At 43.2% G+C, this 15227-nt stretch overlaps 1 protein-coding gene and 2 non-coding genes across 3 annotated transcripts; 2 read left to right on the top strand and 1 right to left on the bottom strand.

The window, feature by feature from the left end:
- Positions 1–297: 297 nt before the first annotated feature.
- On the bottom strand, positions 298–9069 carry SIRT4 (sirtuin 4). Its single transcript, XM_068990068.1, has 5 exons — positions 9046–9069; positions 5558–6058; positions 3204–3498; positions 2669–2882; positions 298–625 (listed from the first exon to the last, which is right to left on the bottom strand). The coding sequence occupies exons 2-4, from the start codon at positions 6055–6057 to the stop codon at positions 2730–2732; spliced, it is 948 nt and encodes a 315-aa protein (XP_068846169.1). The 5' UTR covers position 6058; positions 9046–9069; the 3' UTR covers positions 298–625; positions 2669–2729.
- Positions 9070–14024: 4955 nt separating this feature from the next.
- Positions 14025–14165, top strand: LOC138094190 (U4 spliceosomal RNA). Its single transcript, XR_011146221.1, has one exon. It is a non-coding gene; the product is annotated as a U4 spliceosomal RNA (small nuclear RNA).
- A 639-nt stretch (positions 14166–14804) lies between these two features.
- On the top strand, positions 14805–14945 carry LOC138094189 (U4 spliceosomal RNA). The gene has a single exon (XR_011146220.1). It is a non-coding gene; the product is annotated as a U4 spliceosomal RNA (small nuclear RNA).
- Positions 14946–15227: the final 282 nt, after the last annotated feature.

The following is a 15227-nucleotide window of genomic DNA, read 5'->3' as shown; positions in this document are numbered from 1 at the left end:
AAGAACCCACTTGGGAATTCACTGTTTCCTCTCTACGGACCAGGTTCAAGGCTGGTCTCATTCCAGCAGCTGAAATCAAGCAGAAATCCTTAGAGAACTGGGTCATAAAGCTACATTCATTTTCAGCTGATTAAAAAAATATAAAAGTACAACCCACATACCTAATGTGCTATTTTAAAAATCTTTCCTTTATTCCTTGGTTAGTAAAAAATTAATTCATATTATTGCTCATCATTTTTTTGAAAAAAAAAAAGTATATAAAAATGATTCACTTAAATATATTTAACCATTTAGAATTAGAAATTAAGTCATTTCCTTCCCCCTCTTACTCAGGATATTAGTGAGATCCCTAGGTTAGCACTCCGGAGGTCATTCTGGTTTACATATTTCCTGGGCTGTTTCTTCTGCCTAATGAGATTTTTAAAAAGCAGTTTTCCTATCAAAAGAAACTGCAAGTCCATTTTATGGGGTAAATCTCATTAGCCTGAAGATTTTAACTCCTGAGCTCTGAAACCTGCTGGGTTCAGAGATGGTCCTGCAGAGAGATGTTGCTTTGCCGCCCTCTGCAGGCTACAGTTGGTAAGCCTCGGTCCGATAGAGGAAGCCGGGATGAATCCTTAAGTATCTGAAAAGAAATCAAACAAGTTAATGCCAAAATAAGTCGACAGTGGGGAGGAGGAAATGGCTGTGCACATCAGTCCCCCATTCAAAAAACCATAGAATTTAGGGCATGTCACCTCTGTAAGGTGAAAACAGGATGTAAAACACTGTACGGCTTGATTCAACTTTTGTAAGAAAAGATTTAGATTCAGTTACACCAGAATGTTAAATTTTGGTTATCTTGATGGTGAGATTATGGGTAATTTGTATGAAAATCCTTTTTACTTATCTGTATCACCTGCACTTTCCATAATGTTTTATTCTAGTCATAAGAGACTAGTTAAAAGTGATTGTGGGCTTCCCTGGTGGGTCAGATGGTAAAGAATCTGCCTGCAATGTGAGATGCCTGGGCTCGATCTCTGGGTTGGGAAGATCCCTTGGAGAAAGGAATGGCTGCCCACTCTAGTATTCTTGCCTGGAGAATTCCATGGACAAAGGAGCCTGACGGGCTACAGTCCATGGGATCACAAAGAGTTGGACACAACTGAATGACTAACACTTTCAAAAGTGATTGTGCCAAGGGGACTTCTTGGGGGCTAGCAGCGGTCTGTTCCTTGATCTTGATGCTGTACATCTTCATTAAAAGTTTTTAAAAAGTAGTGTACAGGAACTCTCACACATAGCTGGTGGGGAAGCAGCCACTTGAGAAAACACTTTGATAGTTTCTTACTATCGAAGAACTAAAAACTAAACATATTCTTATCATGTGGTCCAGCGATCTCATTCCTTGGTATTCGCCCAAATGAGATGAAAACTTACATCCACCGAAAACCTCCACTTTATTCATAATTGCCAAAAAGTTGGAAGCAACCAAGATTCCTTCAGTAAATAAACAACAAATAGTGTGTGAGTAAACAGAGGGAAGGGATGTATGGGAACCTCCTGTACTTTCTGCTCAATTCTGCTGTGAACCTCAAAAAATAAAATGTTTTTTTAAAAAGCGGCTTTACTCCCCTGGGAATATATTAAAAACTATTCAATTGTATGCAGTAAATGAGTGAACTGTATGATATATGAATTATATCTCAAAGCTGGAAAAAAACTTTTTTTTTAAGTGGTTGTACTCAAGGGGAATATAGAGGTAAAGTACTAACACCAGCTACAATATGGGTGAATCTTGAAAACATTATACTAAGAGGAGACAGACACAAAAGGCTACCTACTGTATGAAGTGTCCAGGACAGGCAAAAACAGATTTGTTGTTGTCAGGACCAGGGGGGTGGGAAATGGGGAATCACTGCTAATGGGTTTTCTTCCTGGGATGATGAGAATGTTCTAGAAGTAGTGGTGATTCATGTGTAAACTTTGAGTATACTAAGAACACATTAATTATATACTTTTAAAGTATACTTTTTAAAGGATGAACTTTATGGTATGGGAATCATATCTTAATAAAGCTGTTATTTTTGGTAATGGGGGAAAAAGGCAATGGCAGATTTTGGAACATTGTCTTAAATAGCTATATGCCTAGAATTCAAAAATCATAGTCTTTCCAACAATATCGCTTAACGTACATAAAAACATTAAGAATGGTTTCATTTAAGAAACCATTTCACTTAACCATTAAGAAACCATTTCACTTAAGTTTCAGTTAAGAATGGCCATACCAAGACTTCCTTGTTGGTTCACTGGTTAAGAATCCGTCTACCAATGCAGGGAACAGGGGTTCAATCCCTGGTCCTGGAAGATTCCACGTGATGAAGGGCAACTAAGCCCGTGCCACAACTAGTGAACCCCTCCCGCCTAGAGGTAGCAAGAGAACACAACACAATGAGAAGCCCCTGCACCCCAATGAAGAGTATCTCCCACTGGCCACAGCCCAGAGAAAGCCCCTGCAGCACAGCTAAAAACAAATAATAATTAAAAGTGGCCATCCTTTTTTTTTTACCACGCCCCTCAGCATGTGGGATCTGAGTTCCCTGACCAGGTATGGAACCAGGCCCCCTGCAGTGGAAGCGTGGTATTGGACTTGAGCAGGAACTGGAATCTGGTATCTAAGGTTTTTTACCCTTAGCAGCAGAAATTCAAGAGAAAGCCCCAGTTTCCGGCTCCAGAACATCAGGCTGTGGTCAGCGTGGGTCTATTAAAGGCAGCAACTCTCCACAACGAGAATCCAGTTTCAGAGATGCCAGGTCATCAGACCGCGTGGGCCCAATGTTCAGTATCGCGATGGGCAGCTTCTTCTCCCGGGCAGTGAGGATGAACCTGTAACCCGAGTACACCTGTCGGGGTAGAAGAGGCAGGTGAGAGCTCTTTAGATGCAGAAAGAGCTAGACCAAATAGGGAGCCCCTCCAGGGCTCCCCAGGTGGCTCAGTGGTAAAGAATCTGCCTGCCAGTTCAGGAGACATGGGTTTGATCCCCAGGAAGAGGAAATGGCAACCAATTCCAATACACTTGCCTGGGAAATGCCAGGCACAGAGCAGCCTGGCAGGCTACAGTCCGTGGGGTCAGAAAGAATCAGACACGACTTAGTGACTAAACCACCACCACCAGCAGGGCCTCCCAGCCTACAGTCAGTTACCAGTAACAACAAGCCAGTTACCTGCAAGGAAGATCCCACCACCAGGAGGGAGTCGGCTTCATTCACCCTCTTGTGCACAAAATCAACCTTGTCAGGCTTCACTGTGTCCCCAAAGAAGATGACGTCTGGTTTCAGGGGGCCCCCACATCGAGAGCAGGATGGGACCTGGAAGCTCTGTACCTCCTCCTCGGTGAGAAAGACATCGCCGTCGGGAGCCAGGCCGTGGGCCTCAGCACTCCAGGTGGGGTTCAGGACTTGGAACCGTTCCTGCAGTGCCCCACGAGGAGTCTGCTCCCCACAATCCAAGCAGAGGACCCTGAAACCACAGAGGAGGCCGACTGTCCTGGGGAAGGCACAAAGCTGCCGGAGACCTTTCCTCCCAGCCATCTCCAGCTCCTCCATCACGATGGCTTTCTCTCCCTGACACCCCCCGTTTCCCCCCATTTTATTAATACCTTGTCATGACCTCTTTAGCTATCACCTCCCTTCCAGTGCCTGCCAGCCTTCTAGAACAATATACATTTGCTTCCTCACCACCCACTCCCTGCTTAAATCTGCTGCAGCTCACTTTTATCCTTAACATGACTACAAAGACTTTACCAGATAATTTCCTTACTCCCGAAACCAGGGTTTTCCACCCCCCTCCATCTTCTGCTCTAATCATTTGCTGTAATTATCGCTGCCCGTGAAAACACTTTCCCAGGAGTTCCCTGGTGGCCTAGTGGTTATGATTCCAGGCTTTCACTGCCAGGTCCCAGCTTTGTTTTAAAATATTTAAGAACATGGGACTTCCCTGGTGACCCAATGCTTAAGACCCCTCGCTCCCAATGCAAGGGGCACAGGTTTGATCCCTGGTTGGGGAGTTAAGATCCTGCATGCCATACAGCGAGGCCAAAGGGGGAAAAAATTTAAGAAGAGATGAAGAGAAAGGATAAAGTAGACTTGATAAAACTCTGAATCTGGGTGATGGTACGTGGGACTCTACTTCTGTGGATTTAAAAAATTTTCATCACAGAAAAAAACTTAATGAACTCATAGCCATTCCCAGCTCATTCCCTGACACCACCTTAGTCTAAGTCTTTCTGGCTGACCTCCCTGAGCCACTCTTCCTAATCTTGTCCATCCTTCCTCACATGCCATTTTTATCATATTGCTTTCTTGTTCAAAAACCACCAACACCCCCCTTTGGTCTCTCACAACAGATCCAAATCAGCACTGCAAGATTTTCAAACGCATCCAGGATTTGGGTCTAGCCTTCCCAGACAAGCTGATTTCATACTAGTCTCCAAGGAGACCAGTCCAACACTCTACAAAAGTTCCCTTCATATGGAAAGCTCTCTTTCCCCGCCTTTGTCAAGTCAAACCTGAGCTATTCTCCAGCCCCACCTCACCTATAAAAGCTTTCTTGATTACTCCAGTCTTCACTGTTTCTCTGAACCTGTAAAACATGTCTATCAAGGACCACATAAAATAAGTCATGTGTGGAGTTATTTGTCATTAAACCTGGTATTTTCTGGTCCCCCCAACAAACAGATTACCAAATTCTCACATATTATATTTTGGTATTATTATTATTATATATATATATAATGCAGGCCACATTTTATATTTTGGTTTTGAACCCTCCACACCAGCAAGGAGCACACCGGTACACACCACATGTTTCAGGCACCCAATAAAGAGTTTACAAATGGTGGACTGATTTCAGTTTGCAGAGAACTGTTTCCCAGGCTTAAAGATAAGGAAATGGGCTCCCCTTAGCTGCAAGTTACGACCAGGGCTACGTATGTTCATTTCATCAGTCTTTACTGGGTCCTGGCTATCCTGTGATCTATGTGTCTAGGCACTGGGGACCCAGCCATTTGTAGCACATGCTGTTGGTGGTCTGCTCACAGTTCCCTGGGAACACTCAGAGGCCACCTGCATCCAGATCTCTTATAAGTGGCTTCCTAATTCTCTGGCCATAGAAGCTTTCCTGCAGGAGCAGAGCCAGTATTAGGGAGTTAATTCTCCCAGAGTCCCCCTCCACCAATGAAGGACGAGAGATGACGGATGGATAAACGCCCCAGGTCCCTTGATTTTCAGTGAGATGATTCTGAAACTGCTGTACAGTCAGAGGGCCCCTGACAGGCTTGAGCCCCAGCTGCCCCAAGCAGTAACCCATTCATTAGCATAACCTTTCCCTAGCTCTCCTATCTTCCAGGTTTCACATCCCATTCCCTCACTGAATTTGCTAGGATTAACTCCAGAGTAAACAACTTCCTCCTGAGTCATTTCCTCATGGTCTAGAGAAGACAGCAATGATCAGTACGGCCAGGGTCCCTGCTCTGACGGAGCACACATTTCTACATTCACTGTTTTAGGTTTTTCGTTACCTGTGCATGCATCCGTGCAGTTCTGTTAGGCGCTGACTTCCCGCCTTGGTATGCAAGGCATCCACGTTTTGGGTCACCAACCAGTGCAGCTTTCCGAGTCTCTCCCAGTTGCTCAGAGCCCAGTGTGCAGGGTTAGGCTGGTGGGAGGAGAACTGAGGCCAGCCCACAAAGTTTCTAGCCCAGTACCGCTGGCGGACGGGAGCACTCCGTACAAAATCCCCATGCTGGATAGGCCTCCGGTCTGTGCGGGCATAAAGTCCCACCTTTTCTGACCTGTAGTCTGGGATCCCTGACTCAGTGGAGATTCCTGCCCCGGTCATTACTAGGAGCCTCTTGGAAAGGGTGATGAAGCGTTGTAACTCTTTGACCTTCTCAGTGTCCAGAGGAGGACTTGGTGGCACAAATAACCCAGTGGATCTGAGTGAGCACTGCTGGCTGAAGTTTGCCCTCCAGCGGACTTTTGCTGTCCTTTTGAAAGTTAACCCAAAGCTCATCCTCATGCTAGAGAGAAAAAAAGCATCACAGGAGAAACTTGTTTTTTATCTTTTTTTTTTTTTTTGCCACATGGTGCATCCCATAGAATGCAGAGACCTTCCCTGAGACCAGGGATCGAACCGGTGCCCCTGCACTGGAAGCTCAGAGTCTTAACCACTAGACCACCGGGGAAGTTCAGAAACTGGGTTTTAGAAATCAAGATAACCAAGAGAAGGCGGGTGGGGCAAGACGGGAGAGGGGATTAAGAGATACGAACTATTGATCTATAAAATAAATAAGCTATAAGGATATATAGTACAACACGAATATAGCCAATATTTTATAATAACTATAAATGGAATATAACCTTTAAACATTATGAATCACTATGTTGTACAACTGAAACTTTCAACTAAATGTTAAAAAAAAAGGTTTTTCTAAATATTTATATGGCAGCACCAGGTCTTAGTTGCAGCACGTGGGATCATTCAGTTGTGGCGTGTGGGATCTAGTTCCCTGACTAGGAATCGAACCTGAGCCCCCTGCATTGGGAACACGGAGTTTTAGCCACTAGACCACCAAGGAAGTCCCTAAAAATTTTAATTTAACTAAAAAACACACAAAACAGATGAGTGAATAATCAATAGGTGGAGTATATAAATAGCACAAGATTAACCAAGAGCTGTTCATTGTTGAGGATCTGTGTTAGATCCAAGGATGGGGGTTCATTACCTATCTCCACAATAACAAATACAATTTTTAACAGTAATTTCTTAGAGGAATGTTTGGATTGCAGATGCCCTAGTGTGCCCTGGACAGTGGAAGTACAGAAATGCCAAAAGTCATGAAAATGCCAAGAGCCAAGTAAAATGTTTATACCCATATTTTATAAGCCCAGAGATATGATCAGAAGAATCAGAAAGGACTTCTCTGGTGGTCTAGTAGTTAAGACTCCCTGTTTCCAATGTAGGGAAACTGCAACAACTACTCCCCATTAAACTGCAACATTCTGACCCCACATGCTCTGGAGCTCAAGGGTCACATGGCAAGGAAGATCCCACATGACACAACTAAGACTCAACACAGCCAAATAAATAATTTTTTTTAATGAGAAGAGAGAAGAATGGAGAAGTTTGAAGAGAAGCTAAAATATGGAATATTTTGCCTTAATGGTAGACAAAATTCCAATATCTGGATGATATAAGCAATCATATAGTATTTGGAGAAAACATATTGGAAACAAACAGACATAGTGAACAAGGGCAGGTAACTTAAAACGTATAGCTCCCTCATGTTGCCCTTGACCTAGACAAAAATGACAGCAAGAGCACATGATTATCAACAGTACAGCAGTAAACAAGGGCTAAGTTTAGCCTAAACTTACAAAGACAAACCTTAACTCTAGGCAAGAAACTAAAAGAAAAGCGTGGGTAACATCCTTATTTAGTGCCCTTCTCCAGGGGTTTTTCCTGATCTAGGGAAGCCCAAACCCAGGTGGCGGTAGTGGTAAAGAACCCGCCTGCCCATGCAGGAGACCCAAGAGATGCAGGTTCGATCCCTGGGTCAGGAAGATGTCCTGGAAAAGGAAATGGCAACCCACTCCAGTATGCTTGGCTGGGAAATCCCATTGTCAGAGGAGCCTAGAGGGCTACAGTCCAGGGGGTCACAAAGAGTCAGACATGACAGAGCAACTAAACAACAACAACCTTGTTCACAAAATAAAATGTATAGTTTTATTTCATGATAGCTCAAGCCTATCTTGTCTTCCTGGTCTCCTAAGAGCCATAGCTCTTCTATACTCTGACCATCAGATAGGAGTTAATTATGAGTGGCAAATCTGCCAAGGCTTTCTGCATCCAAGGGAAACTGTATATTTTGGTTTCCTAAAAAAAAAGAAAAAGAAAAAAAAGAGGAAGAAGGCCTCTAAAAAATGAAATCTATTTTAAAAAGGAGGGAGGTAAAATGATAAAGCAGAATTCTAACATAAGAATAGTTCTGACCTGGCTGGTCAGAACTGAATTCTTATAAACTTCAAAAAGTGAGTGGTTGGGATTTCCCTGGCGGTCTAGTAGTTAAAAATCTGCCTTCCAATGCAGGTGATGTGGGTTTGATCCCTGGGTCAGGAAGATCCCCTAGGGAAAGAAATGGCAACCCACTCCAGTATTCTTGCCTGGGAAATCCCCTGGACAGAGGCAACTGGTGAGCTACAGTGCATGGGGTCACAAAAAGTTGGACACGACTGAGCGACTAACGCTTTCAACACTTTCTGGGAACTGAGATTCCGAGTGCCGCAACCAAGACCCGACACAGACAAAAATAAAAAAAATTTAAGTGCTTTAATAGCTCATTGTTAACCTATCTATGACTCCATCTAAAGATGTGTGTATCAGAGGAACACATTTATATTTTTAGTTAAAACCATCCCTCGGGGGACTGTGTGTCCCAAAAACCTACTTACCACTTTATAAATTAAAATTATCTTATTTCTTCATAAACTAAAGAGGCATATTTGAGTTCCAGTTTAGGTGATGAAACTGTTGCTCAGACTTTTCAGGATTTTATTAACGTAGTTAAACACTCGCCTATTTTATTCTATTTCCCCCATATTCTATTAGTTTACCCTCAATTGCAAATACAGATGCTTGGACACAGTGAAGAGTCATGAGACATGACAAGACAGTCTTCCTCAGCTTTTCTAGCTGTAAAAAAAACAAGGCCTTGACATAGATTTTGATAAAATGTAGACATTCTCCAGTGACACTCACCCCATACGTAAACATTATTTTATATTGGGCTTTCCAGATCTGGGATCAGGACCCTGACTTTCCAGAGTAACACGTGAACAGCTAGACAAATACAGGTTCCCGATTCCTGAGACCAAAGGTCTCGGGAAACCCCGGGGAAAACATGCTCTACTGGAACAACTGCTCTCTCCCAGGTCCCACCAAAGGGCAAAGAAGAGAAATGGAATCCACAATTTCTAGAAACCTGCAGCCCGCACAGAACACACTTACCTTCCACAGCTTAAGGGACACTTTACACCCAACAGGGACAGACCGGCTATATTTGCATTTTGGGAAATGTAGTTCATGAAGCAGAAATGATGCAAGAAAACTACAAAACCCACAGTCCTTTGGGGTTCACAGCTGTGGGACCCAGATTGTCCAGTAAGGCCCCCTGTTGGCCTTCTCTGGTCAGAGGTTTCAAAGCCAGGTATGCGATGTGCAGCTGTCTCCTAAGCCATCGTGTTTTCGAGAGAGAAGCGGTTAGTTTAGATGCCAGTGTCCTGAGTGCAAAATAATACATCCAAGGACTTCCCTGATGGTCCAGTGGCTGAGACTCGGTGCTCCCAAAGCAGGGGGCCCCAGTCAATCCATGGTCAGGGAACTAGATCACACAGGCCTCTCTCTTGCCACAGCGAAGAACCAGCATAGCCAGATAAATAAATATTTTTTTTAATAGTACATCCTGTCAATTACAAATTGGCACTTGCAAATTCGTAATTGCAAAGAGCTGCAAAGAGCATTTGCCAGCGATTGAACAAAAACAAGGAGATTGAATCCTGTGCTGCTGCAGCTATTGACCCTCAACATCCCCTAAGGGACTTCAGGGTGGAGTGAGGCACTCTGTGCTCCAGGGAACCTGGTGGGACAGGTCTTTAGATAGTTAGATATTTTCAGGAACTGATTTCATGATCCCAGTTTTTGCCATTTCTTCCTATCTAGAAAATCACTAAATCCCTTCATGGTGACATCACTAACAGAACACCTTTTGTAAGCTCCCCTTTCACCAGAATCTTACATATTGCCCTTCCCTCACTACCTCTCTGGAGCAGTCTCTCAGAGCTACCGGAGGTGCTGTCCACCAGGCTGCAGTCCTCATTTTACCCCAAATAAAACTTAACTCACAACTCTCACGTTGTGCATCATTTTTAGTTGACAATCCAAATGGGAATTCACTCTCTCATTAGAAGCTTCAGCAATGGATCTAGGTTTGACTCATCCTCAACTTCAGTGTTTACAATCCTTCCCACGCATCGAAACGGAAACAGGTTCCCACCATGCAGTGAGTTGTGAAGAAATTCATTCACAAATGTCTGGGAAACCGATTACAGTTGAAAGGAACAATTAAAGTGAAATATAATATACAGGGACTAATATGATTACACATGTGGCTTCTCCAATTTTATTTCTCATCTTATGTTTTTATTAAATTAACCAATACAATGCCTGAGTCTTACTTCCAAAAATTCTGACTTAACTGGTCTGGGGAGACACTTGGGCACCAAGCCGTTTTACAAACTTCACAGTTGTTTCTAATATGCAGCCAGTGAGAACCACTGATCTGTAGCACTGCCTGGATAATACATCAGTTTGTGCTTTAGAACACATCAAAACAGCTAGCACTGACCTTGAAGACTACTCTAAGGAACCACTTCCCCCATTTTAAAATGAAGTGAGGGAAATTCTCGGATGGTCCAGTGGTCAGGACTCAGAGTTTACACTGCTGATGGTGCATGTTCAATCCCTGGTCAGGGAACTAAGATCCCTCAAGCTACCGGACACTGCCAAATGAAACACAACAACAACAACAACAACAACAAAAAATTGAGGCCCAGAGAAGTAGTATGAAAGCTGGAGTCAGTTTACTCTCATTGAATGCATAGAGGTAAATACTGGTAAAGTAAGTTCAGTAGTTTTGAAGCAGGAGGTAGATGCCCCCACTCACCCACAAGGAAAGCAATTTGAGTTTATTTCCTGTAGACAGAAACTCCAAAATATCAATAGCAGTACAACCAAGAGAAGAGGCTGGCTCCTGCCCAGATGAAAATAAGAGACCACATATTTCTCATCCTTCAAGTCAAGGAAACCTTGACTTCCAGACCAGAAAACTCTTTGGAGGTCAAAAGAGGAATGATACTAAATTTACCCATAAGCTTTTTTGGTGAAATCCATCCTGACAGAGATTCATGTGCACACATTGGAAGATAGTGAGAAGCACCAAATAGGGACTCAGAACCAGGCAAATTGAAATGACTGGCCTGGGACTTCCCTGGTGGTCCAGTGGCTAAGACTCCATGCCCTCAATGCAGGAGGCCAGAGTTCGATCCCTGGTCAGGGAACTGGACTCCATATACTGCAACCAAGAAGTTGCATGCCACAACTAAAGAACCTGCAAACACAATGAAGACCTGTTGTAGTCAAATAAATAAATAAATAAATAAATAAATAAATAAGAAACGACTGGCCAAAGGAAACCCAGAAGAAATGCCCCATATAAGTGATTTAAGCTACCATTAGGCTGCGACTCTGAGCCCGCCTGTGTGTCTGTCTACACGTACAGTACTCTTTTTCCTCCTAACAAACATTTTACTTGTCTCACTACTTTTTGTCTCTGTGGGAATTCTTTTTTTGCAAAGCCAGGGCCTTGTCACTCATCACTGATCTAGTAGTTAGGATTCAGCTCTCTCTCTGCAAGACCCGACCTCAATCTCAGGCTGGGAACGGAAACCCTGCTTCAAGCCACTGCAGGTCAAGGCTATCAGAGATCACTTTGGGAGCAGTACCTCCAGTCACACCTCAAATAGGTCTCTGGGCTAGTAGAATCACCTGACATGAATATTTTGTGCCTTAGTTAACCTGACCACCCTGGCTGAAAGTGAGTCAAAGTCGTTCAGTCATGTCCGACTCTGCCACCCCATGAATATACAGTGCATGGAATTCTTCAGGCCAGAATACTGGAGTGGGAAGCTGTTCCCTTCTCCAAGGGATCTTCCCAACCCAGGGATCGAACCCAGGTCTAGAATCTGCAGGTAGATTCTTTACCAGCTGAGACACAGGGAAGCCACAGGGAATCCTGGCTGAAAAAAAAAAAAAAAAAAAGGATCAAAATGTAGACTGGAAACTAAGGCAAAAAATTAGAATCCAGAATATTTTCTGCACCAATGAGTGTTTGATCAAAACCTATAGAAATGTCAAAACATGACATTACCCCCATCTCAGGCCAATATTATCATGGAAAACTTCATATCCACATTATTTCCCCAGTTCTCCTAGGGGAATAAGCATCATTAAGAGACTGGCCAGGAACACAAGATTATTGTGCCTTTAGGCCTCAAAGAATCTCATGTTCTGGGGAGAAGTTAGCTGAGTTCTCCAGCTTTCTTAGTGCTGGGAAGTCATCTGTGGAGGGTGAAGTCATCCAGGACAGCTGGTGAAATACAATTTCCCTTGGTAGCTACTGACAGGGTGTAATGAGCCACCCAATCGAGACATTCTCAAGGGCTGAGAAATTCCTTGGATGATGCTAGTCTTTTCATTTCTCACAAATCCACTGCACCAGGCATTAATGACAAAGTCCTCTAAATCACACTGTTAGTCTTTTTCTCTCTGCTGTTTTTTCCTACCCTGGCTGTGGGGGGAAAAAAAAAAAGTTAACTAGACATCAGCATCAAACAGGCCTTTTTTAGAAAAAATTTTGGCTGCAGTGGGTCTTTGTTGCTGTGCGCTGGCTTTCTCTGGTTGCAGAGACTGGGGGCTACTCTGTAGTTGCGGCGAACAGGCTTCTGACTGCGGTCGTTTCCCTTGTTGAGGAGCCAGGGATCTGTGGCGTGGGCTCAGCAGTGTCGCAGGGGTTTAGTTACCCTGCAGCATGTGGGGTCTTCCCCAACCAGGGATGGAACATGTGTCCCCTGCATTGGTAGGCGCATTCTTAACCACTGGACCACCAGGAAAATCCCCAAATAGGCCCTTTTATGTCATTTTTACATCTAGTTGATGACTACATGAATATTCAGTAAGCAATACACTGAACATTTTGTGTTTGAAGTTTTTCATAATGAAATGTTAGGGGAAATACAATTTTCTCAGAGACTACCGTTTTCATCTTAGTGAGTAGCAAAAACCAAAAGTCGTTTGGAAAATATAGCTCAGAGCTGAAACAAGTCCAGATAAAGATTTCTAGTAGCCTTCACAATGAGAGCGACTGTTACTTCAAACTCACAAACAGTGGGCATTTCTGTGGAAATAACCTCTCTCTGCTGAATTAATATGTCCTGTCCAGAGAAAACTTTCTCAGGTTAAATATTAAATTACCATATGATTCAGAAATTCCACTTCTAGATATATACACAAAAGAACTGAAATAAGAACTTAAACTGATACTTGAATGCCAATGTTCATAGAGACATTTCTCACAATGGAAGAAACCTCCTGTCAACGAATAAATGGATAACAAAATTCCCATAGAAAGGAATGAAATTCTGAAATATACTACAACATGGATGAACCTTAAAAACATGCTCTGAGATAAGGTAGATACAACAGGTCAAATAAATGTGTGATTTCCTTATACGAAGTACTTGTGGTGGTTTTATTGCTAAGTTGTGTCCTACTCTGGCGACCCCATGGACTGTAGCCTGCCAGGCTCCTCTGTCCATGAGATTCTTGAGTTACCAAATTTATAGAAAATGGAATAGGGGTTGCCAGGGGTTGTGGGGAGAGGAATGAGGAGTTAGTGTTTAATGGGAACAGTCTGGGATGATGAAAAAGTTCTGGAGGTGTGCAGTGGTGATGGTTGCTACCGAACTGTACACTTAAAAATGGTTCAAATGGCAAATTTTATGTTATGCACACTTTGCTACAATTAAAAACAACAATAATAATAATAACCAACACTTTTTCAGAGGATAGTCACACCGTGAATCAGAGCCAAGTGAACAGCACTCAACACAGAGCAATTTCTTTTTCTCCCCAATTCATAGTCGTGTTAAGTTAATTAGCATGTTCCCTCCCACAATGCTTTGCTTCATTCGACACTAAAAACTAAGCGAAATCAAGCAACTGAATCAGCTTATATCTTCCCGAGAGCTCTTCATATGGTTGTCTAAATTTTATTCATTCAATAATTAAGGGTTTTGCCATGAGTCTCCAACTCACCTTTCTGTAATAGGAACCTTGCTTATTGGGAACGATGAGAAGGGGCGTTACTCGTTAGCTTTGCGCAGTGGCAGTATCGTAGCCAATGAGGTTTATCCGAGGCGCGATTATTGCTAATTGAAAACTTTTCCCAATACCCCGCCGTGACGACTTGAAATATAGTCGGCATTGGCAATTTTTGACAGTCTCTACGGAGACTGAATAATCCAGTTTTAAAAGAAAGTACTACTTTTCCGATTAAAATTAGGTGTCTGACATGAAAACATCTTGTGAAAGTAGGTGCTGTTTTTAATTTATTATAGCTGTTAACTTAGCATCTTAAGTTTTCGGCGTATTTTAAGTAGTTGGCGGATTTGAGATCGCTTCATCAAACGTAGATAGGCAAGTACAGTCTATTCGTGCTGCGTCTAGTTTTTTATCTTTGTAATACTAACAGTTGAGATTCTTAATTCGGTTTTTGAAAATGCTTTTTTCCGCCCCCGCACTCTCACCTCCAATTCCTGGTTCTTTGGTGTGCCCTCGCTTTTCCGGTCCTCCTGATGCTGTTTCCTCCTCAGAGTGCTGTTTCCTCCTCAGAGTACCAGTCAACTCGATTCGTCTCTGTGACGTCATGCTAATTTGCATAACGTTCCCCACCATCCCCAGCGAAAGCGCTATTTCCAAAATAATAGTGTTCGACAAGAGACGGCCCAACCACAAGAAGCCCCCCGATGGGTCTTAAATGTAACCATCTGCAGGGAAACAGATTCAATCCACGAATTCGCTGGCGGCCGCTCACCCTCAGTGAAAAGGGCATTGTCATCCGTGGGGGAAGCGGGTGCGTGCTCACGTCCTCCAGCTTTGCGCAGTGGCAGTATCGTAGCCAATGAGGTTTATCCGAGGCGCGATTATTGCTAATTGAAAACTTTTCCCAATACCCCGCCATGACGACTTGAAATATAGTCGGCATTGGCAATTTTTGACAGTCTCTACGGAGACTGAATCTTACTTGTATAAGAGAAGTTTAAGTTTTTCCTTTTTTCTGGGTTTATAAGTCTTGTTGTACTCATCCATAGCTAGCTTTGTAATTTATAGTGTAATTTCCTTAACCAGTACTTACCGCGGTTTGTGTAAACCTCGTGTTCGTAGAATCGGTTGATACCCGACTATCCCATTTTTTGTCTGTCTTTATTTCGAATTTTGCCTAACGTCAGAGTATTTTCTAATAAGTCGGTTCTTCATATCAGGTGGCCAACGTTTTGAAGTTTCAGCGTCAGTCC

The sequence above is a fragment of the Capricornis sumatraensis genome, chromosome 17 (genome assembly GCF_032405125.1).
Source record: "Capricornis sumatraensis isolate serow.1 chromosome 17, serow.2, whole genome shotgun sequence".
NCBI lineage: Eukaryota > Metazoa > Chordata > Mammalia > Artiodactyla > Bovidae > Capricornis > Capricornis sumatraensis.
Note: the sequence above shows the minus strand (reverse complement) of the source record. Positions and strands in the feature narration are given on the sequence as shown.

Excerpts from the sequence above, each read along its gene's own strand:
- SIRT4 (XM_068990068.1), bottom strand. The coding sequence starts at position 6,057 with ATGAGGATGAGCTTTGGGTTAACTTTCAAAAGGACAGCAAAAGTCCGC. Across the intron at positions 3,499-5,557 it reads CTGCACGGATGCATGCACAG|GGTCCTCTGCTTGGATTGTG; the intron begins GTAACGAAAAAC and ends CTGTGGTTTCAG. Across the intron at positions 2,883-3,203 it reads TGGTGGGATCTTCCTTGCAG|GTGTACTCGGGTTACAGGTT; the intron begins GTAACTGGCTTG and ends CTACCCCGACAG.